Here is a 25,002-nt window from a genome sequence, read left to right on the forward strand (position 1 = left end):
CACAGGTTTTAATGAAGTCAGTGACAACTGTGGCTTACTCAGTCAGACTCGAAGATGAAACTCTGAAGATAGTCCAGCCCACCAATGAATAGTCCAGTCTCAGCTGTGGAAGGGTCTCAGCCCGAAACGTCGACTGTACACCTTTCGATAGATGCTGCCTGGCCTGCTGAGTTCCTCCAGCAGTTTGTGTGTGTAGCTCGGATTTCCAGCATCTGCAGATGTTCTCTTCTTTTAGCATATCAAAGACCCCACCCACCCCGGACACTCTCTCTTCTCCCCTCTCCCATTAGGCAGAAGACACAAAAGAGTGAAAGCACGTACCACCAGGCTCAAGGACAGCTATTATTTGACAGTTGAACAGCTCTCTGGTGTGGAAAAATGGACTCCTGACCCCACAATCTAATCTCATCATGCCCTTACACCTTATTGTCTACCTGAGTTGTTTATCTATTTATTCATTCATTATTTCATTCCCCTGCTTGTTTGTTTATTTATTTATTGGTCTGCTTATTAATTAATTTTGAGATACAGCACGGTAACAGGCTTGACCTGCCCAACAAGCCTGTCACCCAATTACTGCCATGTGACCCAAATAACCTACCAAACACTCATCATCATAATGTCCCGTGTCGTATGACGTGGGCGATCATGGTCTTTCCATGGCCACGATAATTCTTGGCAAATTTCTACAGAAGTCGTTTGCCATTGCCATCTTCTGGGCAGTGTCTTTACAAGATGCATGACCCCAGCCATTTTCAGTACTCTTTCCAGGATTGTCTGCCTGGTGTCAATGGTTGCACAACCAGGACCTGTGATAGCACCGGCTGCTCATACAACCATCCACCACCTGACCATCTGCTTCCATGGCTTTACGTGACCCTGATCGGTGGGGCTAAGCAAGTGCCACACCTTGGCCAGGGGTGACCTGCTGGCTAGCGGAGGGAAGGAGCATCTTACACTTCCTTTGGTAGTGATGAGTCTCTACCCCAGCACCCTACGAAACAATGTGTCTTTGGAATGTGGGAGGAAGCTGGAGCACCTGGGGGAAACCCACGCGGTCACAGGGAGAATGTCCAAACTCCTTACAGACAGCCGCAGAATTGAGCTCGGGTCCCTGGTGCTGTAACAGCGTTACTCTGACCGCTACACCACCGTCCTGCCTTGCGCTATCTCAATGTATTGATGTGATGGAATAATCTGGGTCTCTACTTGACTGTTTATTCTTCTCCATTGATGCTACCTGATTTGCTGAGTTCCTCCAACATTTTGTGTGTGTGGCTGATGAAATGATCTGAATGTATGGCATGCAAAACCAGCCTTTTAAAGTACCTCATTCTATGTGACAGTAATAAACCGATTTACCAATTTATGTAGAGGCGGATAGGATTTATTTAAATTGACATAATGGTCAGAGCAGACATCGTGAGCTGAAGAGCTTCTTGCTGAGCTGTTCTATATAAATGGAAACTTCTTTCTTTTTTAGTTGGATTGAATCATTTAGCATTTTCTTTGATTCAAGCCCTAGGGCAAGCATCTCTGTCTACATGGCATTTGAAGTGAAGTAGGAAATGTAGTGGCCAAGCTATGCATAGCAAGATCCCACAGCAATGTGATAAATGACTGGACCACCTGTTTGCATTGGAGCTAGTAGAAGAGATAAGTTTTGCCTGGGACAGTGGAAAAGATTGCCTTGGTCTTCTTCAGAACATCCCCATAGGATCTTTTTCAATGAACACCTGATTGGTGACTTTGGCTCAGTGCCCCATCTAAAAGACAGCACTTTCAACAATATCGCACTCCCTCTGTATCGGACTAGGGGCACAAGCATTCAAGATTAAAGTTCATTTATGGCACGTACATCGAAACATACGACGTTTGCATTATTAACCAACTGCAATAAGGTCTTCTGGCGGGTACAGGGAGCCGGAGAGTGCTAGGCTCCAAGGTTTTTAGAGCACCTGAGTTGGTTGGAATCGATGAAAACAATGCTGATTGTGGCCATACTTCTCACCGGAACAACTTTCCTCTACGGAAACGTGCCTGCCAGTAAGGGATACAGGCGCGTTTAAAGAACCAGATTTTTGACTCCCGATACTGACTGGCTTGCTGGCAAACGTACAGTCTCTAGTAAATAAAATTGACAATCTCAGAGCTAGGATGCTGTATCATAGGCACATTAGGACTGCTTGCGTCCTTTTTGCTTCATGGAATCCTGGTTAACCCCTTCCATACCGGACACAGTGATTCAGATTGATGGGTTCACTAGACACTGTCAGGACAGGACTGGCGAGTCTCTCAGAAGCAGATGTAGGGGTGTATACCTGACGATCAACTCCTCTTAGTGCACAATGTATCACCAGACCAGGAATATCTCGTAATTTAAGTGCCGTCCATTTTACCTGCCGTGGGAGATTTCTGTGATCATTTTGGTGGCAGAGTACATTCCACCTCAGGCCAATGTCAGACAGGCTCTGGATGAACTGAACCATGGGATCAACATGCACAAAACAGCGCACCCTGACATCTTCACCATCATTTTGGGGGGGTTTTAACCAGGCCAACTTGAAAAAGTCACTAAATAATTACCATTAACAAATCACTTGTACTTCCAGAGGAAACAACACACTGGACCACGTTACAACACTATCAAGAGTGCTTACACACGAGGAATTCTGCAGATGCTGGAAATTCAAGGGGGCTTCCCTTCCTCCACCATCAACTCTGCTCTCAAACACACCTCCCCCATTTCACGCACATCTACTCTCACTCCATCCTCCCGTCACCCCACTAGGAATAGGGTTCCCCTGGTCCTCACCTACCACCCCACCAGCCTCCAGGTCCAACATATTATTCTCCATAACTTCCACCACCTCCAACGGGATCCCACCACTAAGCACATCTTTCCCTCCCCCGCCTCCACTTTCCTCAGGGATCGCTCCCTATGCGACTCCCTTGTCCATTCGTCCCCCCCATCCCTCCCCACTGATCTCCCTCCTGGCACTTATCCTTGTAAGTGGAACAAGTGCTACACATGCCCTTACACTTCCTCCCTCACCACCATTCAGGGCCCCAGACAGTCCTTCCAGGTGAGGTGACTCTTCACCTGTGAGTTGGCTGGGGTGGTATACTGCGTCCGGTGCTCCCGATGTGGCCTTTTATATATTGGCGAGACCCGATGCAGACTGGGAAATGGTTTTGCTGAACACCTACGCTCTGTCCGCCGGAGAAAGCAGGATCTCCCAGTGGCCACACATTTTAATTCCACATCCCATTCCCATTCTGATATGTCTATCCACAGCCTCCTCTGCTGTAAAGATGAAGCCACACTCAGGTTGGAGGAACAACACCTTATATTCCGTCTGGGTAGCCTCCAACCTGATGGCATGAACATTGACTTCTCTAACTTCCGCTAATGCCCCATCTCCCCCTCGTACCCCATCCATTATTTATTTATATACACACATTCTTTCTCTCTCTCTCCTTTTTCTCCCTCTGTCCCTCTGACTATACCCCTTGCCCATCCTCTGGGGTTCCCCCGCCTTTTCTTTCTCCCTGGGCCTCCTGTCCCATGATCCTCTCATATCCCCTTTGCCAATCACCTGTCCAGCTCTTGGCTCCATCCTTCCCCCTCCTGTCTTCTCCTATCATTTCAGATCTCCCCCCCCCCCACTTTCAAATCTCTTACTAACTCTTCCTTCAGTTAGTCCTGACGAAGGGTCTCGGCCCGAAACGTCGACTGTACCTCTTCCTAGAGATGCTGCCTGGCCTGCTGCATTCACCAGCAATTTTCAAGAGTGCTTACCGTGCTATTCCATGCCCACACTTTGGAAAGTCTGATCACCTGGCTGTACTACTCCCTGAGTATAGGCAGAGACTGAATATTGTAGCACCAGTAGTGAGGATCAAGAAGGTATGGACAAGGGAAGCGCAGGAGCACCTACCAGACTGCTTTAAATCAGTGGACTGGACTGTATTCAGGGATTCATATTCAAATCTGGATGTGTGCACAGTTGTTACCGACTTCATTAAAACCTGAGTGGATGAGTGAGTGCCTGCGAAAACTTGCTGTACATACATTCCCACCCAAATACCATAGAGAACTAGGAGGTTTGTCATCTGCTGAGGGCCAGATCTGTGGCATTTCAGTCTAGTGACCCAGGTGTGACTTACACAGGACTATTTCAAGAGCATAGATGCAACTTCAAGCGAGGTTGTGGGGCCAACATCAGATGCACGTCAACTCCGGCAGGGTTTGCGGGACATTACTTCTTACAAAGCAAAATCCCATAGCATGAATGGCAGTGATGTTTCACTATCAGATCAGCTCAACGCCTTCAATGCCTGTTTTGAAATGGAAAATACAACTGTGAAGATTTCTGCTGCACCCAGTGACCCTGCGATCTTTGTCTTGGAGGCCAATGTTAGGCTGTCTTAAAGGAGGGTGCACCCTTGCAAGGCGGCAGGTCCCAGTGGAGTACCTGGGAAGGCTCTGAAAACTTGTGCCAGCTAAATCATGGGAGTATTCAAGGATATTTTCAACCTCTCACTGCTAAGGTCGGAAATTCCCACTTGCTTCAAAAAGGCAACAGTTATACCAGTGCCCAAGAAGAGTAGTGTGAGCTGCCTTAATGACAATTGTCCAGCAGCACTCACATCTATGGGGATAAAATGCTTTGTGAGGTTGCTCATGGCTAGAATGAACTCCTGCCTCAGCAAGGACCTGGACCCACTGCAATTTGCCTATTGCCACAATAGGTCTATGGCAGACACAATCTCAATGGCTCTTCACACAGCCTTAGATCACCTGGACAATACAAATATCTATGTCAGGATGCTGTTCATTGACTATAGCTCAGCGTTTAACACCATCATTTCCACAGTCCTGATGCGAAGTTGCAGAACCTGGGCCTCTGTACCTCCCTCTGCAGTTGGATCCTTGACTTCCTAACTGGAAGACCACAATCTGTGCAAATTGGTGATAATATCTCCTCCTCGCTGACGATCAACCCTGGTGCACCTCAGGGGTGTTTGCTTAGCCTACTGCTCTACTCTCTCTGTACCCATGACTGTGTGCCTCAGAAAGGCAACATCCATTATTAAGGGCCCCTATCACACAGGGCATGCCCTCTTCTCATTGTTACTGTCAGGAAGGAGATACAGGAGCCTGAAGGCACACACTCAGTGATTCAGAAACAGCTTCTTCCCCTCTGACATATGATTCCTAAATGGACATTGAACCCATGACACTATCTCATGTTTTTAAAATATATATATACATATATATATATAATTTCTGTTTTCACATTAATTTAAATCCATTTAATATACATGTCTATACTTACTGAAAATGTTCGACTTATTTTTTCTATATTATCATGTATTGCATTCTACTGCTGCTGCTAAGTTAACAAATTTCATGACATCTGCTGGTGATAATAAACCTGATTCTGATCCTTTTCTTTGCCTAATTGTTGTTTAATGACAATGGTTAATCGTTTAGAGTTCCCTGTGATTTTCTCGAGGGACTCAGTCTTTTTAATGCAAACTCCTGGTGCCTTCTGTTTAAACTTGTTAAGCTTATTTTGATAGATTCGGGGATTCCGTGTCCCAGGCATTACTTAAGTGGATGTCTGACTGGTGCTAATTGCAGGGTCCGAGTTTTGAGAATGTTACTTCTTGTGGTGTCACTTGGCTGAACCACAGATGTTCTTTGGGAACTATCATGAATAAACTCTCGTCACTGTCTCTACATCAGAGTCTGCCCTTCCTCTGCACTTGAGCTCTGATACTGCCAGTGCACATCGTGACAACAGCACGCTCAAAGGTGTGATTGTGGGCAGCCTGCAGGTTCCATCTCCAACAAAGCATACACGGAACATACCTAGGACTTTACTCCCTGGAGTGTAGGAGAATGAGGGGAGATTTGACAGAGATATACAAAGTTATGAGGGGCATAGATAGGGTGCCATGATATGCTAGTGGTTAGTGAAATGCTGCTACAGCTCAGGACATCAGTGTTCAGAATCCAATTCCAGTGCCGGCTACAAAGTACATCCTTCCTGTGACCTCATAAGTTTCCTCAGGGTGCTCTGGTTTGCTCCCAGTGGTTAACTGGTCATTGTAAATTGTCCTGTGATTAGGCTAGGGTTTAATAGGTGGGTTGCTGAGTGGCACAGATTGTTGGGCTGGAAGGGGCAGTTCCACGCTGTATCACTAAAAAATAAATAAATGCAAGCAGCCTTTTTCCGCTGAAGTTTGGTCAGACTAGAATTAGATGTCATGGGTCAAGAGTGAAAGGTGAAATATTTAAGAGGAATGTGGGGGGGCACATCTTCACTCAGAAAGTGGTGAGAGAGTGGAACGAACTGCCCACAGAAGTGGTGGATCCGGGTTTAAGAGAGATTTGGATTGGTACATGGATGGGAGGTATAGGGAGGGTTATGGTCTGGATGCAGGTCGGTAGGACTAGGCAGAGTAATAGCTTGCCACAGAATAGATGGGCTGAAGAGTCTGTTTCTCTGCTGTAGTGCTCTGTGGCCCACCAGGACCCCAAAATAACAAAACAGAACATAACAAGCAACAAAACAACGACTGCAATACAAGCCACGTTCCTTCCTCCCACAGTCCTCCAGCTCCAAGACAGAACATCTTCTCCAGCTTTAGATTTGGATGCAGATGTGCAGACGTTCACAGGCCTGGGGCTCCAGCCAACAGGCCTCAACTTCCAGACTTCTGGTCTGACCCACGGGCCTCGATCTTCAGCATTGACACAAGCACCCACTGGTCAGCAAACACTAGGCCTCGAGCTACAATCTCGCCAAACGCTAGGCCTGAAACTCTCACCGATTCATGAACCCAGGGGGTCATGACCTTCTGGCCATGAGGATCCTGACCTATAGGGAAAGGTTGAGTAGATTAGGACTTTGTTCCTGGGTGCATAGGAGAATGAGGCGAGATTTGATAGAGGGATATAGATAGGTTCAGGGTAAAAGGTGAAATATTTAAGGAGAAACTCAGGGGAAACTTCTTTACTTAGAGTGTTCTGCGAGTGCTCAAATGAACTGCTAGAGGAAGTGGTGGATGTGGGTTCAATTGCAATATTTAAGCAAAGTTTGGATAAGTGCACGGATGGAGGTGTACGGAGGGCTGTGGTCCAGGTGTGGGTCGATGGGATAGGCAAAATAGCAGTTAGGTACGAAGGGCCTGTTCATTATTATTAATATTTTCAATATTGTTCATATTGAATGGCCTAGCTAGAGTGGACTTGTAGAGGATATTTTCTATAGTGGGAGAGTCTAGGACTGGGGGCATACCCTCAGAATAGAAGGATGCCTCTTTAAAACAGAGATAAGGAGGAATTTCTTTACCCTGAGAGTGGTAAATCTGTGGAACTGATTACCTTGGATGGCTGTGGAGGCCAAGTCATTGGGTATATTTAAAGCAGAGGTTGATGGGTTCTTGATTAATAAGGGTGTCAAAGCAGGAGAACGGGGTTGAGAGGCATAATAAATCAGCTATGATAGAATGGTGGAACAGACTCGATGGGCCAAATGGCCTAATTCTGCTCCTACGTCTCTAATGGTCGCTGTGCCATAGTGCTCTACGACTCTGTGGGAAAGTGTATTACAGCGGAACTGTGTAGCATATCATCCTGGTTGTACGAGCAGCTGGTGCACATCACAAGACCTGGCATGCGATCACTGACGCCAGGCAAACAGTCTCTTTTCCATATAAGCTGACTGACCTGCTGAGTTCCTCCGGTATTTTGTGTGTGTTGCTTTGTATTGCCCACATCTGCAGATTTTATCGTGTTTGTGGGATAATCTCTGAAGATATTGGTAATGGCTGGGGTCACCCGTCTTGTAAAGACACTGCCCAGAAGAAGCCAATGGCAAACCACTTCTGTAGAAAATTTTACCAAGAACAATCTTGGTCATGAATGGACTATGATCGCCCTTATCAAATCACACCGCACACGACAATGATGATGATGATCTATGTGAACCATCATTTCACTAGGTGCCCCCCCCACCCCTTCTCATGAGCCCCTAACTGCCTCTAACCTCCCTAAGGTCACCACAAGCACCCACAAGGAAATCCATCCATTTTCCAGCCTCTCTTGCACAATACTGTTTACATTTAAGTAACACACACAAAAAAAATCTCCCAAGGAAGGCGAGATGTCAGCCTTGCAATTTCTCCAACCTGCTGACAGCTATCAAGTGTCCTGTGACTTTAGATAGCGAGCTTTGCCAGTGGTGGCGTGTGCATCCAGGAAAAGGAGGGGAGAGTGGGCGGAGGATGGGAGTGCAGACTCTAAAAAGTCAAGGAGATAGGAAGGAAGAACTTGCTCAGGACCCTTCAGAGGAAGCTCACAGAGGAATGTAGCCTGACTTTAAAAGTGAGAAGTGAAATAGATTTTAGAAGCTAAAGATCTGGGAACACTGACCAGCAAGATGAAACGGCAATGGATCTTATGTTTTCAGATGGTGTTACTGATGGCCTCATTGGCTGAAAGCATGCTCCAGGTAGGTCCTCACTGATACAGCAGCTTCACTAGCTGAAAGTGTCCCGCTAAAGTTCTGCAGATCTGAGCAGACAGAAGCAGATCAGCTGGAGGAGAACTTAGATGGAGCTTATTTCATTACGTGCAAGTGGTTATAATCTGTAAGAGCAGTGACAGCACAAACTCAGATAGGAAACTTGCCGAACAGTTGCACAAGAGTTTTCAACTTTCTAGCGTGACTCTAATTGGGCAGCCCTTTTCAATGACCCAGTGCAGACACGGTCGGAATACCAAAGTGCATATTAATAGCTCCATTACACTGTTATCACACACGTTCCAAGGATGAGGTCTAAGTTATAACTTATCAGTTTAAAACAAATAAAGCTGCTTTGTAATCTCTAAACACAGCTTGGAGTTGTGGCTTCTGTGCTTTTGGGCACAGCGTTCAGTTTGAATGAAGTCCGGCTGTCGGAGACAGGTGGAGAAGCTTGACTTAAAACACGTTATTGCAGAATGCTTGTGTTCGTATGTGGGTGTGGGTGTCCATGAGAGACAGAGAGGTGACGGTAACTCAGCTGATTACTCACAGGGATAAGACAGTCGTCCCTTTAATCAGAAGACTAACTCTTTACACTGTTGTAACACTTCAGCAGGGATCAAACCGTTGTGACAAGAAGGTCCAAGTCAAGACCTTAACCCGGTGTCGCTCCTGTGTCTTAAACGCCAAGATACGGTGTCCACAGAACTACACTCAGCTTACTACGGGGAATGGAATCGGGGACTGCAGGTAATGAAACCAGATCAAAAAAACAGAGCGATGGAAATTGGAGAAAAAATGACGAATCCTGGTACTGACTACGTGAAATAATTATGTTCTTTTTCTCATTCTGTGGAAGGTACCACATTTCACTCCGAACGTTCTTTTTGACTGTGCGTGGTTGTTACCATGTCTGTGTCAAGGAGGTGCTCCAGCACCAGTGTTGTGCCGGCTTCTGGGGACCAGACTGCATGGGTAAGCTGGTCTTGATCACCACCTCGGGAGGGTTTGTAGTATAATCTCAAAGCCTCAGAATCTGCTTCATTATCACCGACATACAGTCTGTCATGATGTTTGTTGTTTTGTGGCAGCAGTACAGTGCAATACATTAAAAACACTATTAGCTACAAAAGAAGTATATAGTCAGTGGCCACTTTATTATGTATGTATTGTGCATTTAGAGATGCTCTTCTGCACCCCACTGTTGTAATGTGTGGTTATTTGAGTTACTGTCACCTTGAACCAGTCTGGCCACTCTCCTCCAACCTCTCTCATTAACAGATCATTTTCACCTGCAGAACTGCTGCTCATTGGATGTTTTTTTTTGTTTTTCACACCATCCTCTGTAAACTCTAGAGACTGTCATGTATGAAAATCCCAGGAGATCAGCAGTTTCTGAGATACTCAAACCCACCCTGACTGGTACCAAGATCATTCCACAGTCAAAGTAATTTAGATCACATTTCTTCCCCATCCTGACGTTTGGTCTGAAAGACAACTGAACCTCTTGACCATGTCTGCATGCTTTAATGCATTGATTTGCTGCCCCGTGATAGGCTGATTAGATATTTACATTAACGAGGTATAAAGGTATAACTAATAAAGTGATCACTGAATGTAAAGGAAAAGTGAAGAAAAGATACTGGACAAACTCAGGCAAGTGGGACTAGCCTAGAGGCCAGCAGGAATGAGTAAGGGTTGAATGGCCTATTTCTATTGTGTATGACTCTATTTCCTGCCCCCTTTAAACTTACCAGGCTCAGAGAAACTATATGTATTAAAAAAGTAATAATATTTGCTTAATTATTTCAAGTACCTGCACTAGTCCAGAAATTCTATTCATCCATCCCCTTCAAAGTCGAAAGGTGCTGAATTATGTTGGTTTTACATAAATTAATCAATAATTATATCAGTGGCTACACTGAGATTCAGCAGAGAAAAATGTGAAGAATTCTGCCTGTGTGGCATTGTTGTACAGTAAGTTTACTTGGTGTTTCCTTTTTGATAAGAAGGTTCATTAATCCTACAGTAGGTGAAACATTCTGAGAGTTTTAAACATCCTGCTTTTATAGAGAGGTTGTAATGTTTACTGGCCATGAGAAAGAGTTGAGGGGAATAGGAAGCTGGGTGCCTTCATGGACCTGAGGAAGTCTCTATCACAATGCTGGTCATTATCAGGGAATAATATTAGCTAATTAGCGTTTCACTGGCTGAACAGATGTCAACCTCTTAATGGCAATGGGAAAGTGTCGAGTCAACGTGGAAACACGAACCAAATCATGAAGATTATAGCTGTCAGTAAATTGGAAATTATAAATTGAGTTACTACTGTCACGTGCACCAATGTACAGTGAAAATGCAGATGAGGTTTACCAGGATGCTGCCTGGATTAGAGAGCATCTCTTATGAGAGGAGAGGCTGAGTGAGTTAGGGCTTTTATCTTTGGATGAAGGAGGATGAGATGTGACTTGATAGAAGTGTACAAGATGATAGGAAGCATAAAATCAAGTGGACAGCCAAAGACTTTTTCCCAGGGTAGAAACTGCTGATTTGAGGGGACATAATCTCAGGGCGATTGAAGGGAAGTGTGTCGTGGCAATGTCAGAGGTAGGATTTTTTAAACACAAAGAGTGTTGGGTGCGTGGAACATGCTGCCGGGGTGGCAGTAGAGGCAGATACATTTGGGACTTTTAAGAGGCTCTTAGATAGGCACATGGACAATGGAAAAATAGAGTGCTATGGAGGAGGGAAGGGTTAGATTGACTTCAGAGCAGTTTATAAGCTCAGCACAACACCATGGGCTGATGGGACTGTATTGTGCTGTACTGTTCTATGTCTATGCTCAAAAATCTTGAATTGGGCCGAGGAAAGACAGCATTTAGGTATTGGTTCATTATTCTCATAAGTGCCAAGATACAGTGAAAATCTTGTCTTGCATACCGTTCATACGGATCAGATCATTACACAGTGCATTGAGGCAGAATAAGGTAAAACAATTACAGAATGCACAATACAGTGTAACTGCTACGGAGATGGCGCAGGTCAGGTAAACAAATAAAGTGGAAGATCATATCGAGGTGGACTGTGAGGTCAAGTGTTCACTTTCTCATACCAGGGACCACATTGTGGCCTTCCAGCAGTGAGGTACAAGCTGTCCTTAAGCCTGGTGGTTTGTGGTTTCATCCTTTTGCATCCACCCCTGCTGTCCAGGTCTGTCTCCAGGTGTACCCCCAGGTCCTCACACGTCCACGTCCTCACCATCAACAGTATCAAGGAGTAATTAGTGAGCGAATTGGATTAGTGTACTTGAGCAAAAGGTTTGGCATGGTAATAGTGTGCCAAAGATCCTGTTGCTGTGCTGTACAACCGAATGACCTCAAGACATAGAGTTACAAAATTCAACAGCCTGAAAACAGGCCCAGCCTGTACGTGCCAACCAAGTTATCAGTTTGAACACCATTCATCATGTGTCTCCAAGGTCCCAAACCATTGTCCTCTGTCCTGCTTTGATAGTGTAGTCAGAAACTTGCAAATCTGTGACCCAGTGACCAAAAGTAACAGTGAAAGCTGATATCACAGCTATCTTTTTAAAGGTCAGAGGTTTTGGGTGTTGGAGGCACTGTTGAAACAGTGAAATAGTTAACAAAGTCATAGTGAGATACTAAGACAAAGATTTTTAAAAATTAGTTTTATTTGTTACATGTACATCAACACACAGAGTGAATTACATCGTTTGTGTCAAATCAAATCAGTGAGGATTATGCTGGGCAGCCTGCAAGTGCCGCTATACATCCAGCACCAACAAAGCTTGATCACAACCCACTTACCCTAACTGTGCATTGTTGGAATGTGGGAGGAAACCAGAGCACCCGGAGGAAACGTAAGTGGTCATGGGGAAATCGTACAAACTCCTTACAGACAGTGGCTGGAATTGAACCCCCGATCTTACTGTTGGTGCTGTAATAGTGTTATGCTAACCGTGCTGCCCTCAGCACAGAAACAGGCCTTTCAGCCCATCAGGTCTCTGCCAACCATCAACCACCTGCTTATACTAATCTCATATTTCATTCTCCCCACATTCCCATCAGCAGATTCTACCAGCCACCTACACATTAGGGTCAATTTACAGTGGCAATTAACCAATCACCCGCCACGTCTTTGGGATGTGGGAGGAAAATGGAATACTCAGATGAAACCTTTATGATGACGGCAGGAACTTGCAATGTGGTAGCATGGTGGTTAGCGTGACGCCATTACATCTCGGGGCGTCGGGGTTCAGAGTTCAATCCCAGCATCCTCTGTAAAGCATCTGTACGTCCTTCCTGTGGAATGTGTGGGTTTTCCCCAGGTGCTCTGGTTTTCTCCCACAGACCAATGACGTACTGGGTACGTTTACTGGTCATTGAAAATTGTCCCATGATTAGATTAGGGTTAAATCAGGTGTTGTTGGGAGTTGCTGGGGCAGCACAGCTCAAAGGACCAGACAGGCCTACTGAGCACTGTATCAGTAAATAAAATTAATGATTGTACTCCAACATCACCGGAGGTCAGGATTGAATCTGGGTCTTCTGAGTGTGAGGCAGCGGCTCTACTATCTGAATGGGAAGAAGGCAGAAGAATGGGGTTGAGGGGGATAATAAATCAGCCATGATAGAATACGGAGCAGTCTTGATGGGTCAAATGGCCTAATTCTGCTCCTATATCTTATGGTCTTATGAACCATCATACCTGAAGATATCTATTGAACTGTTAACTCTACAAGAATAATTTTAAACTGTTGCAGTTCTTGTGGAGTTGTCAACAAGGATTTCAAATACACCCCCGAGGAAGTGAGCAGCTCATCTAAGCTTTCATTGCAGCTCTGGGAATGCGTTTTCCTTCCACTCTGCTGAAAAGCCTGACTTGTGCTGTACACCCAGGGTGATGACAGCAAAATTCATTCATGTCATGTTACCTCGTGTTTCCTGAGCGATAAGAAAGCTAACAAGCTAACATCTGCTTGTATTGATGTTAGGTCAAATCATTAAAAAGAAATAGCTAACCTTTAAATTCATGAGGCCTTCTACATGCCTGTTAACATCAGAAACAGTAAGATCATAAGACCATACATAGGAACAGAATTAAGCTGTTTGGCCCATTGAATCTGCTCCGCCATTCCATCATGGCTGATCTACTATCTTTCTCAACCCCAGTCTCCTGCCTTCTCCCCGTAACCTGTAATGCCCTTACATCAAGAATCTATCAACCTTTGTTTTAAGTATGCCCCATGACTTGGCCTCCACAGCCATCTGTGGCAAATAATTTCACGGATTCACCACCCTCTGGTTAACGAAGTTCTTCCTCACCTCAGTTTTAAATGGACATCCTTGTCATCTGAGGCTGCACTCTCTGATCCTAGACTCTCCCATGATTTGAAATGCATCGTAGAACACACTTGGCTGATTCCATGCAGAAATGATGTCCTGATGAAAGGACAGCTGTTTATTTCCCTCTCTGACGTTCTCTGACTTGCTGATTTCCCCAGTATCTGGTGTGTTTTGCTCAAGATTTGCTGCATCTGCAGAATCTTTTGTGTCTCATAAATGATTTCTGTTGGTTGTTTGACTATGAACAGGAGACCAAATCTAATATTAAGAGTTTGAACTTTCAGGAAAGAGATTAGGAATGCTGGAAGTTTGTAGCTTTGCTCTGCACATAGCAGTTGATGTCTGTGAAATTGTCAGGATTGGGCAATAGCCAAAGAACATAGAATATAGAACAGCACAGTACAGTCTCTTCAACCCATGATGTTGAACTGACCTTTGTTCAACATCTCCTCATAAGACATGCTCTCTAATCCAGGCAACATCCAGGTAAATCTCCTCTGCACGCTCTCTAAAGTTTCCACATCCTGAGGTGACCAGAGCTGAATACGATATTTCAAGTTTGGTCTATCTAGAGTTTTATAGAGCTGCAACATTACTTTGTGGCTCTCGAACTCAATCCCCTGATTAATGACCAATACATGGTACGCCTTCTTAACAACCCTATTAACTTGCACGGCAACATTGGGGGATCAGTGGATGTAGACCACAAGATTTCTCTGTTCATTTACGCTGCTAAGAATCCTGCCTTTAACATTGTACACTGCATTGAAATTCAACATTTAAAAGAGCATCACTTCACACTTCTCCAGACTGAACTCCATCTGCCACTTCTCAGCCCAGCTCTGCATTCTGTCAACATCCCATTGTTAACAACATTTGTTGTTTTGTGGCAGCAGTACAGAGCAAGAGAGACTCTTAAATGTTCTGAATGCATCTGCTCTACCACCACCCCTGACAGCTCGTTCCATGCACCCACCACTCTCTGTGTAAAAATCATACCTCTGCCATCCCCCCTATGCTTTCCACCAATCACCTTAAAATAATGCCCCTTGCTGGCTGTCCACTCTTTCTATGCCTCTTACCATCTTATACATCTCTATCAAGTCATCTCTCATCCTTCTTCACTCCAAAGGGAAAAAGCCTTAGCTTGCTGGCGGTAGTAATGAGAATGTCCTCGATGGTGAGGAGGGTCCTTCATGCTGGATGCCGCCTTCTTGAGACACCACATTTTGAAGATGGTCCTCAGTGGTGGAGAGGCTTATGCCCGTGATGGGCCTGGTTGAGTCTGCAACCCTCTGCAGGTGTTCCCGACCCCCTCCCTCCATAGCAGGTGGTGATGCAACCAGTCGGAATGCCCTCCACTGTACATCTGTAGAAGTTTCCTAGGGTCTTTGTTGACATACCAAATCTCCTCAAAATCCTCACGTGTATAGCCGCTGGTGTGCCTTCTTCATGACTCCATCGATGTGTTGGGCCCAGACTGATCTTCTGAAGCTGCTCTCCCCCCTTCCCACTGCTGACCCCTCAATGAGGGCGGGTGTGTGTTCCCTCGACTCCCTCTTCCTGAAGAGCACAATCCATTCCTTGCTCTGGCTCAGGTTGAATACAAGGTTGTTGTTGCAACACCACTATTTTGTCATTGTCACTGCATGTGCAGAGTCCAAGAACCAAATCTGTAGTATGGAGGTAATTTGATAAAGGATTGGGGAAAGGGTGCAGGGATTGGGGTGATGATGGGATGATATGGATGAATTTAGGATTTGTTGCACTTGCAATGACTTACACTCACTTAAGCGATACTTAAGGATGCTGCCCGTCCTTGAGTTATAGGGAGAGATTGGGCAGGCTAGGACTTTATTGTTTGGAATGTAAGAGACTGAGACTGACCTTACTGAGATGTATAAAGTAGGTACAGCAGGCAGTGAAAAAGGCGAATGGTATGCTGGCATTCATAGCAAGAGGATTCGAGTACAGGAGCAGGGAGGTACTACTGCAGTTGCACAAGGCATTGGTGAGGCCACACCTGGAGTATTGTGTGCAGTTTTGGTTCCCTAATCTGAGGAAAGACATCCTTGCCATAGAGGGAGTACAAAGAAAGTTCACCAGATTGATTCCTGGGATGGCAGGACTTTCATATGATGAAAGACTGGATTGGCTAGGCTTATACTCTCTGGAATTTAGAAGACTGAGGGGAGATCTTATTAAAACGTATAAAATTCTAAAGGGATTGGACGGGCTAGATGTAGGAAGATTGTTCCCGATGTTGGGGAAGTCCAGAACGAGGGGTCACAGTTTGAGGATAAAGGGGAAGCCTTTTAGGACTGAGATGAGGGAAAACTTCTTCACACAGAGAGTGGTGAATCTCTGAAATTCTCTGCCACAGGAAACAGTTGAGGCCAGTTTATTGGCTATATTTAAGATGGAGTTAGATATGGCCCTTGTGGCTAAAGGGATCGGGGGTATGGAGAAAAGGCAGGTACAGGGTTCTGAGTTGGATGATCAGCCACGATCGTACTGAATGGCAGTGCAGGCTCGAAGGGCTGAATGGCCTACTCCTGCACCTATTTTCTATGTTTCTAAGTTTCTATGAGGGGTATAGATAGGGTGAACTACACAATCTTTTTCCCAGGGGAGGGGAACTAAAAACTAGAAGGCATAGATTTAAGGTGAGAGGAGAAAGATTTAAACAGGACCAGATCAATTTCTTCATGCAGCAGGTAAGGCATTTTCAGAAACAAGGTGCCAGAGAAATGATTTGAACCAGGTATAATAACAATATTTAAAAGACATTTGGATAAGATCATAAGGAGCAGAATGAGGCCATTCAGCCCATCCAGTCTGCGCCACCATTCCTTCATGGCTGATTTATTATTCCCCTCAACCCCATTTTCCTGCCTTCTCCCCATAACCTATGGGGCTGTCTAACCTATAAACTGAGGCTAGTGTGATATGGGCCAAATGCAGGCAATGGAACTGGATTGGTGGTAGCAGGGATGAGTTGGGCTGAAGGGCCTGTTTCCAAGCTCTATGACTCTATGACTGGGTCGTATCGCAGGCTGAGAATCAGGTCGGGCCAATGATTGTGACAAACCTTCAGGGAACAGGCTGTTCAAAGTGCAGTGCATTCCTTATCCGTGACAAAATACACAAACAGGAATCGCTTAATCAATAAAATCTTTACAGGGGGGAAGTGGTAAATCACAGATAATGACTCCTCTGAAGTGCCAAGTCAAGGATAACGAACCTTCCTCTGAGGGGAAAAGTGCTGAGAGTGCCAACAAAAGAAGTGGCAATCAGTACAGAGCATGTAACAGAAAAGTCCAGCACACACAAAAACTGTGATCTCAGGAAGAGCAGGAGGCCATTTAACCCTTTAATCCTCTTTAACCACCCATTAAATACCATTTTTTTGATCAGCAGAACTCAGCAGAGCAGCCAGCATCTATGGAGGGGAATAAATAGTCAACGTTTCAGGTTGAGGCACTTCATCGGGACTGGAAAGAAAGGGGGCAGAAATTAACTGAAGAAGATTGGGGGAGAGGAGGACTAATGCTGGCAGATTATAGGTGAGAGTAGGTGGATGGAGGGAGGTAGGGAGGGGAAATGATGTAAGAAGCTGGGAGATGATAGGTGGAAATAATATAACCATATAATAATTACAGCACGGAAACAGGCCATCTCGCCCCCCTTCTAGTCCGTGCTGAATGTTTACTCTCACCTAGTCCCACCAACCTGCACTCAGCCCATAACCCTCCATTCCTTTTCTGTCCATGTAGCTATCCAATTTTACTTTAAATGACAATATCAAACCTGCCTCTACCACTTCTACTGGAAGCTCGTTCCACACAACTACCACTCTCTGAGTAAAGAAGTTCCCCCTCATGTTACCCCTAAACTTTTGCCCCCAACTCTCAACTCATGTCCTCTTGTTTGAATCTCCCCTACTCTCAATGGAAAAAGCCTATCCACATCAACTCTATCTATCCCCCTCATAATTTTAAATACCTCTATCAAGTCCCCCCTCAACCTTCTACGCTCCAAAGAATAAAGACCCAACTTGTTTAACCTTTCTCTGTAACTTAGGTGCTGAAACCCAGGTAACATTCTAGTAAATCTTCTCTGTGCTCTCTCTATTTGGATAACATCTTTCCTATAATTCGGTGACGAGAACTGTACACAATACTCCAAATTTGGCCTTACCAATGCCTTGTACAATTTTAACATTACATCCTAACTCCTATACTCAATGCTCTGATTTATAAAGGCCAGCATACCAAAAGCTTTCTTCACCACCCTATCCACATGAGATTCCACCTTCAGGGAACTATGCACCATTATTCTTAGATCCCTCTGTTCTAATGCATTCTTCAATGCCCTACCATTTACCATGCATGTCCTATTTTGAATTGTCCTACCAAAATGTAGCATCTCACATTTATGAGCATTAAACTCCATCTGCCATCTTTCAGCCCACTCTTCTAACTGGACTAAATCTCTCTGCAAGCTTTGAAAACCTACTTAACTATCCACAACACCACCTATCTTAGTATCATCTGCATACTTACTAATCCAATTTACCACCCCATCATCCAGATCATTAATGTATATGACAAACAACATTGGACCCAGTACAGATCCCTGAGGCACACCACTAGTTACCGGCCTCCAATGTGACACACAGTTATCCACCACTACTCTCTGGCGTCTCCCATCCAGCCACTGTTAATCCATTTTACTACTTCAATATTAATACCTAACAATTGAACCTTCCTAACTAACCTTCCATGTGGAACCTTGTCAAAGGCCTTACTGAAGTCCATATAGACAACGTCCACCGCTTTACCCTCGTCAACTTTCCTAGTAACCTCACCAAAAAATTCAATAAGATTTGTCAAACATGACCTTCCTTGCACAAATCCATGTTGACTGTTCCTAATCAGACCCTGTCTATCCAGATAATTATATATACCATCTCTAAGAATACTTTCCATTAATTTACCCACCACTGACGTCAAACTCACAGGCTGATAATTGCTAGGTTTACTCTTAGAACCCTTTTTAAACAATGGAACAGCATGAGCAATACGCCAATCCTCCAGCACCATCCCCATTTCTAATGACATTTGAAATATTTCTGTCAGAGCCCCTGCTATTTCTACACTAACTTCCCTCAAGGTCCTGTCAGGACCTGGAGACTTATCCACTTTTATATTCCTTAAAAGTGCCAGTACTTCCTCTTCTTTAATCATCATAGTTTCCATAACTTCCCTACCTGTTTCCCTTACCTTACACAATTCAATATCCTTCTCCTTAGTGAATACCGAAGAAAAGAAATTGTTCAAAATCTCCCCCATCTCTTTTGGCTCCACAAATAGCTGTCCACTCTGATTCTCTAAGGGACCAATTTTATCCCTCACTCTCCTTTTGCTCTCAATATAAGTGTAGAAATCCTTTGGATTTATTTTCACCTTACTTGCCAAAGCAACCTTGTATCTTCTTTCAGCTTTTCTAATTTCTTTCTTAAGATTCTTTTTACATTCTTTATATTCCTCGAGCACCTCATTTACTCCATGCTGCCTATATTTATTGTAGATATCACTCTTTTTCGAAACCAAGTTTCCAATATCCCTTGAAAACCATGGCTTTCTCAAACTTCTAACCTTTCCTTTCAACCTAACAGGAACATAAAGATTCTGTACCCTCAAAATTTCACCTTTAAATGACCTCCATTTCTCTATTATATCCTTCCCATAAAACAAATTGTCCCAATGCACTCCTTCAGAATCAGAATCAGAATCAGAATCAGAATCAGAATCCTTTATTATCACCAAGTATGTGGACACATACAGTGAATTTGATGTCGGTTTCCCTGAGCTCTCACTGTACAGAATCAAAAAGCAAACAAAACAATAGTGCAAATAATCGTGAATTATATACAATAAGGTATACCTGTGTATGTACAGGTGGACTTGGTTTATAATAGACTAAAATTCAAGTGTTTATAAGACTGATGGCGTATGGAAAGAAACTGTTCTTGTACCTATTTGTCCTGGCATACAGTGATCTAAAACGCCTACCAGAAGGAAGGAGTCTAAATCCTTTCACATCTCCTTAAAGTTAGCCTTTCTACAATCAAATATCTCAACCCTGGGTCCAGACCTATCCTTCTCCATAATTATATTGAAACTAATGGCATTGTGATCACTGAACCCGAAGTGCTCCCCAACACATACCTCCATCAACTGACCTATCCCATTAATGAAGGGCTGAAGAAGAAGAAATCTAATAGGAGAGCAGAGTGGACCAGGAGACTGTGCCAATGAAGGGTTTCAGCTCAAAATGTTGACTCTTTATTCCTTTACGTAGATGCTGCCTAACCCACTGAGTCACTGCAGCATTTTGCAGAGTCTCTTGTGTTTAGAAGAGCAGGTGCTACTTTAAGACTTTGATAGTCAGATGTTTGACTGCACCTTTGTCTATAGATGTTACTGGGTTGGTAGAAGGGCCGCTGTAGGGGAGACACCGTAGCATAGTGAAACGGTTTACAACACCAGATGTAAGATTGGGTTCAATACCCGCCACTGTCTGTAAGGAGTTTGTACGCTCCCCCTGTACCTGTTTGGGTTTCCTCCGGGTGCTCCGGTTTCCTCCCACCTTCCTGAGATATACAGTTAGGATTAGTAAGTTGTGGGAGCACTATGTAGGCGGCAGAAGAACGCAACACTTGCTGGCTGCTCCCTGCACGATTTTCACTCATTGTTTTGACACAAGAGATGCATTTCACTGTATGTTTCAATGCATAAGTGACAAATAAAGCTAAACTTGAATAAATAGTCACGTTATCACCTTGGTGTGAAGTAGTCTGCAACCTCAGATACTTCTGCTTTAATATCTTGAAAATGTCAATCAAAACATTTGCTAGTGTCTTGTGTAATTCCTTCTTGTAAATTAACCCTTTCAGAAGAGGGACTATAGAGAGCCACGGAGTGACAAAGCAGAGAAACAGACCCTTTGGCCCACTATCTCTATGCTGGCCATCAGGTACCTATCTACACTCATCCCAGTTACCAGCACATGGTCCATAACCTGCATTGCCTTGGCAGTTCAAGTGCTCATCCACATATTTAAATGTTGAGCACCTTCCTCCACCACTCTCTCAGGCAGAGTGTTTCACATTGTAACCATCCTCTGGGTAAAACAAATGTTCTCAGTTCCGGTCTGAACCTCGCACCTTTTTCCGCTGGCTTTCAACACTTCTGACATGGGGAAAAGTTACTTACATCTACCCCATCTATACCCTTTGTAATAATGCATGCAGTCCTCAAGTTACAGTAGCCCAGTTGATAATACAAACATACGAGGGGTGATTGATAAGTTCGTGGCCCAAGGTAGAAGGAGATGAATTATTAACTTCAAACTTTCTGCATTTTCACCCAAGAGTTGACCTGTACATGCATGTAATGAGAGCTGCATAACTCATTTCCTTCTACCTAAGGCCACGAACTTATCAATCACCCCTGCTGTGGACCATCTGGAGGTCCAAGATGCTCTCGTTACACGCATTACCCATTAACCCACCCAACACCTCTTCTTCAGGCTGATCAACGCTTCTACTCATCAATCCACACAACATCACTTTATTTGTTAATTTTTTTAAAATTGAGATACAACGCAGAACAGACCCTTCCGGCCCTTCGATCCACACCGCCCAGCAACCCCTGATTTAACCCAAGCCTAATCACGGGAAAATTCACAATGACCAATTAACCAACCAACCAGTATGTCTTTGGACTGTGGGAGGAAACCGGAGCACCCGGAGGAAACCCACGTGGGGAGAACGTACAAACTGTTTACAGGCAATGACGGGAACTGAACGCAGGTCACCTGCACTGTAAAGCTTTGTACTAACCATTACACTATCATGTCCGGTCAGAGTCACCTTATGTATGGATACTCCTGTAACATACATACAATCAGTCTATGTATACAAGCTAATTTTATGTATTTATATTTATTGTGTTTTTATTGTGTTCCTTATGCTTACTGTGTTTTTTTTGTCCTGTGTTGGATCCAGAGTAACACTTATTTCATTCTCCTTTACAAATGTATACAAAATAATGATAATAAGCAAACTTGAATCTTGATTGTCTTATGAGGAAAGGTTGAGCAAGCTGGGGCTTTTCTCTTTGAAGCAAAGGAGGATGATAAAGGTGTACAAGATGATAAGAGGCACAGGTAGATTAAACAGCTAGTGCCTTTATCCCCAGAGAAGAAATAGCGAATATCAGGGATATAGTTTTAAGGTGAATGCAGAAGTATAGTGGCGGGGGGGTGGAATTCAGAGGTAGATTTTTTTTACACAGAGGGTAGAACACACTGCCAGGGGTGGTGGTAGAGGCAGATATATTCACGAGATTTAAGAGACTTAGACACATGGAGAAAGGAAAATGGAGGATTATGTGAAAGGGAAATGCTAGATTGATCTTGGGGTAAGTTAGAATATAGCACAGTATAATGAGCTAAAGGGCCTGTATCACCTTTATCAGACAACTTTATCTTTGAATTATTTGATCTAACGGGTTAAAATAGGGAATCAAAGGTAAAACCTGATCAACAAATAGCAGTTGAAAATGGAGATGTACAGAAATTTCTTTTCTCAGAGGATAGTGGATCCTCCAGAGAGTAGCAGAGGCTAAATTGTTAGAAGTATTTATGGTGGAGATAAATAACTAATGAAAGATTGAGGAATTGAGGGTTACGGGGAACTGGCACTGAAGAGGAGTTGAAACCACTATAAACCAGCCATGATCATGTTGAAGACAAGGCAGGCTTCAGGGGGGCAAGAGGCCTACGCCTGCTCCTATTTTCTTGTGTTGTCTTGTGGGATTTTTCTAGCAGTTTAAACTTAAACCAGGCATTTGATGGTACAATCTCAGTACAATGGTTGTAGGTATGTGTAGACAGAAATAGGTAATCAAAGGTTTTATTCATAAAGATATATAAAGAGTAGCTTTATTTGTCAGGTGCACATTGAAACATCAAAGTATATAGTGAAATATCTTGTTTGTGTCAATGACGAATACAGCCTGGGGATTGTGCTGGGGGGGTCCTGCAAGTGTTACGCCAACATAGCATGCCCTCAACGCTCTAACCCTCGCCACACTGTCATGGGGAAAACGTACAAACTCCTTACAGACAGTGACAGGAACTGAACTTTGATCACTGGCACTCCTCACATCACCTCTAAACTTCAAAGTAAACTTATTACCAAAGTACGTACATGTTACCATTTAGTACCCTGAGATTCATCCTTTTGCAGGCATTCACTTTAGATACACAACAGAATCAATGAAAAAGTACACACAAACAAAGGCGGACAAAAATCATTGTGCCAAACAAGACAAAGTCTGCAAATACAAAAAAGGAAAAATACTACTAATAATAAATAAGCAATTTTGAGCACATGGAGTTGTAGAGTCCTTGAAAATGAGTCCATAGGTTGTGGAATCTGTTCAGTATTGAGGTGTTCACCTACCACTGTTGAGCAGTTCACCTACCCGGGCAGCGTCATATGTCATGACTCTACCGTAGTAAGGGACGTTGACAATCGATTCGCCAGAGCCAGCAGTGTTTTCAGGCTCCTCCAGAAACGTGTGTGGAAGAACCACCAGCTACGTCTGTCCACAAAATTCCAGGTGTACAGGGCTGCCATCGTCACGGCACTGCTATACGGCTCTGAAAACTGGGTCTTGTACATAAAGCTCAAGGTCTTCGGTCAGAGCTGCCTCTGCTCCATCAGGGTATCAGCTGGCAAGATCATGTCTCCAACAAAGAGGTCCTGGAGAAGGCTCAGCTTCCAAGCATTGCTGCTCAAGCAGCTCCACTGATCAGGCCACGTGTCTCACATGGACAACTCACATGGAAGAGGGCGGGAGGAGGTTCATGTGCAGTTTAAGCACTGACGTGAACTGTTTGTGTAGAAGGCCTGGTTTTGTATAACTGTGAGAACTTTGATATAATTACAGAGTGTCCGGGAGGAGCAACAGCCCCTTGTAGCGACAAAGGAGTTTGTTCTGACGGCATGGGAGGGGACGGCCAGTGCAATTGCACAGTAAGTCAACGCTTTAAATGTATTACAATGGAAAGTCAAATAAGCAAAAGGCTTATACAACAGCAATGAGTTGCTTAATGGCACAATAATGAGCTGAACATGATCTTACTCCATAACTCTCTCATCTGGTCCTTGTAGCACTGGGAAATTCATATCTCTGGGGCATGTACACACTGAAGACTGTAGTGTTTTGGTCATCTTGTTATAGAATAAACATTATTAAACTGGAAAGAGAGCAAAGGTGGGAATATGGCCGGAACTCGAAGGACTGAGTAAATGGGGGAGGTTGGGCAGGCTAGGGCTTTATTCCTTGGCGCACAGGAAGACGAGGGGGGTGAGTACTTATACAATCAACTATTTTGTTTTTATATTTGTAATTAATTTAGATCACTTTGTTGAGATCTGTTTTCACTTCCACATGAAAGAGCCTTTTTCTGTTGATCAGTATCAAAAAAAAGCAAAATTAAATCCACAGTGATCCAGTGTTGTAAAACAATAAAACATGAAAACTTCCAAGGGAATGAATACTTGTTATAGGCACTGTATCTCAACCCATCTATCCTAACTTCATTTATTCTCTGACCTCCTTAGAATGTCCATTTGAGAGGTCCTTATATATGTTGCATCTCAGTGAAGTTCAACTAACTTACTACATCCAGAGTTAAGCAACACATCCTTTCAAAAAGGGCAAAGGTATTTCCTTACCCAGAATGAGTTGGAGACAGTATGTGGAATATTGTATGCAGTTTTGGGCCCCTTATCTAAGAAAGGATGTGCTGGCACTGGAGAAAGCCAAGAGAACATTCACAAGAATGATTCCAGGAATGGAACTATTAACCTGTGAGGAACATTTGATGGTTCTGGGCCTGTACTCACTGGAGTTTAGAAGAATGAGAAGGGGATCTCATTGAAACCTACTGAATATTGAAAGTCTTAGATAGAGTGGAAGTGGAGAGGATATTTCCATTAGTGCAGGAGTCTA

The 25,002-nt window shown here is 44.0% G+C and overlaps 1 protein-coding gene across 6 annotated transcripts in view; it reads left to right on the top strand.

Moving 5' to 3' along the window:
• The first annotated feature begins 8,366 nt into the window (after nt 1–8,366).
• The window catches only part of stab2 (stabilin 2), a 215,217-nt gene continuing 198,581 nt past the window's right edge, over nt 8,367–25,002 (top strand). For 2 of the 6 annotated variants that reach the window (XM_063058387.1, XM_063058390.1), the window contains exons 1-3: nt 8,966–9,293; nt 9,403–9,518; nt 23,935–24,020. In XM_063058387.1, coding sequence (XP_062914457.1) covers nt 9,034–9,293; nt 9,403–9,518; nt 23,935–24,020 — 462 coding nt within the window. In that variant the 5' untranslated portion in view covers nt 8,966–9,033. Of the gene's footprint in view, nt 8,529–8,948; nt 9,294–9,402; nt 9,519–23,934; nt 24,021–25,002 lie in introns of those variants that run through there. The other 4 variants (XM_063058388.1, XM_063058389.1, XM_063058392.1 and 1 more) reach the window with 4 other exon arrangements.

Source organism: Mobula hypostoma, chromosome 9 (genome assembly GCF_963921235.1).
Source record: "Mobula hypostoma chromosome 9, sMobHyp1.1, whole genome shotgun sequence".
In the NCBI taxonomy this organism is placed as follows: Eukaryota; Metazoa; Chordata; class Chondrichthyes; order Myliobatiformes; family Myliobatidae; genus Mobula; species Mobula hypostoma.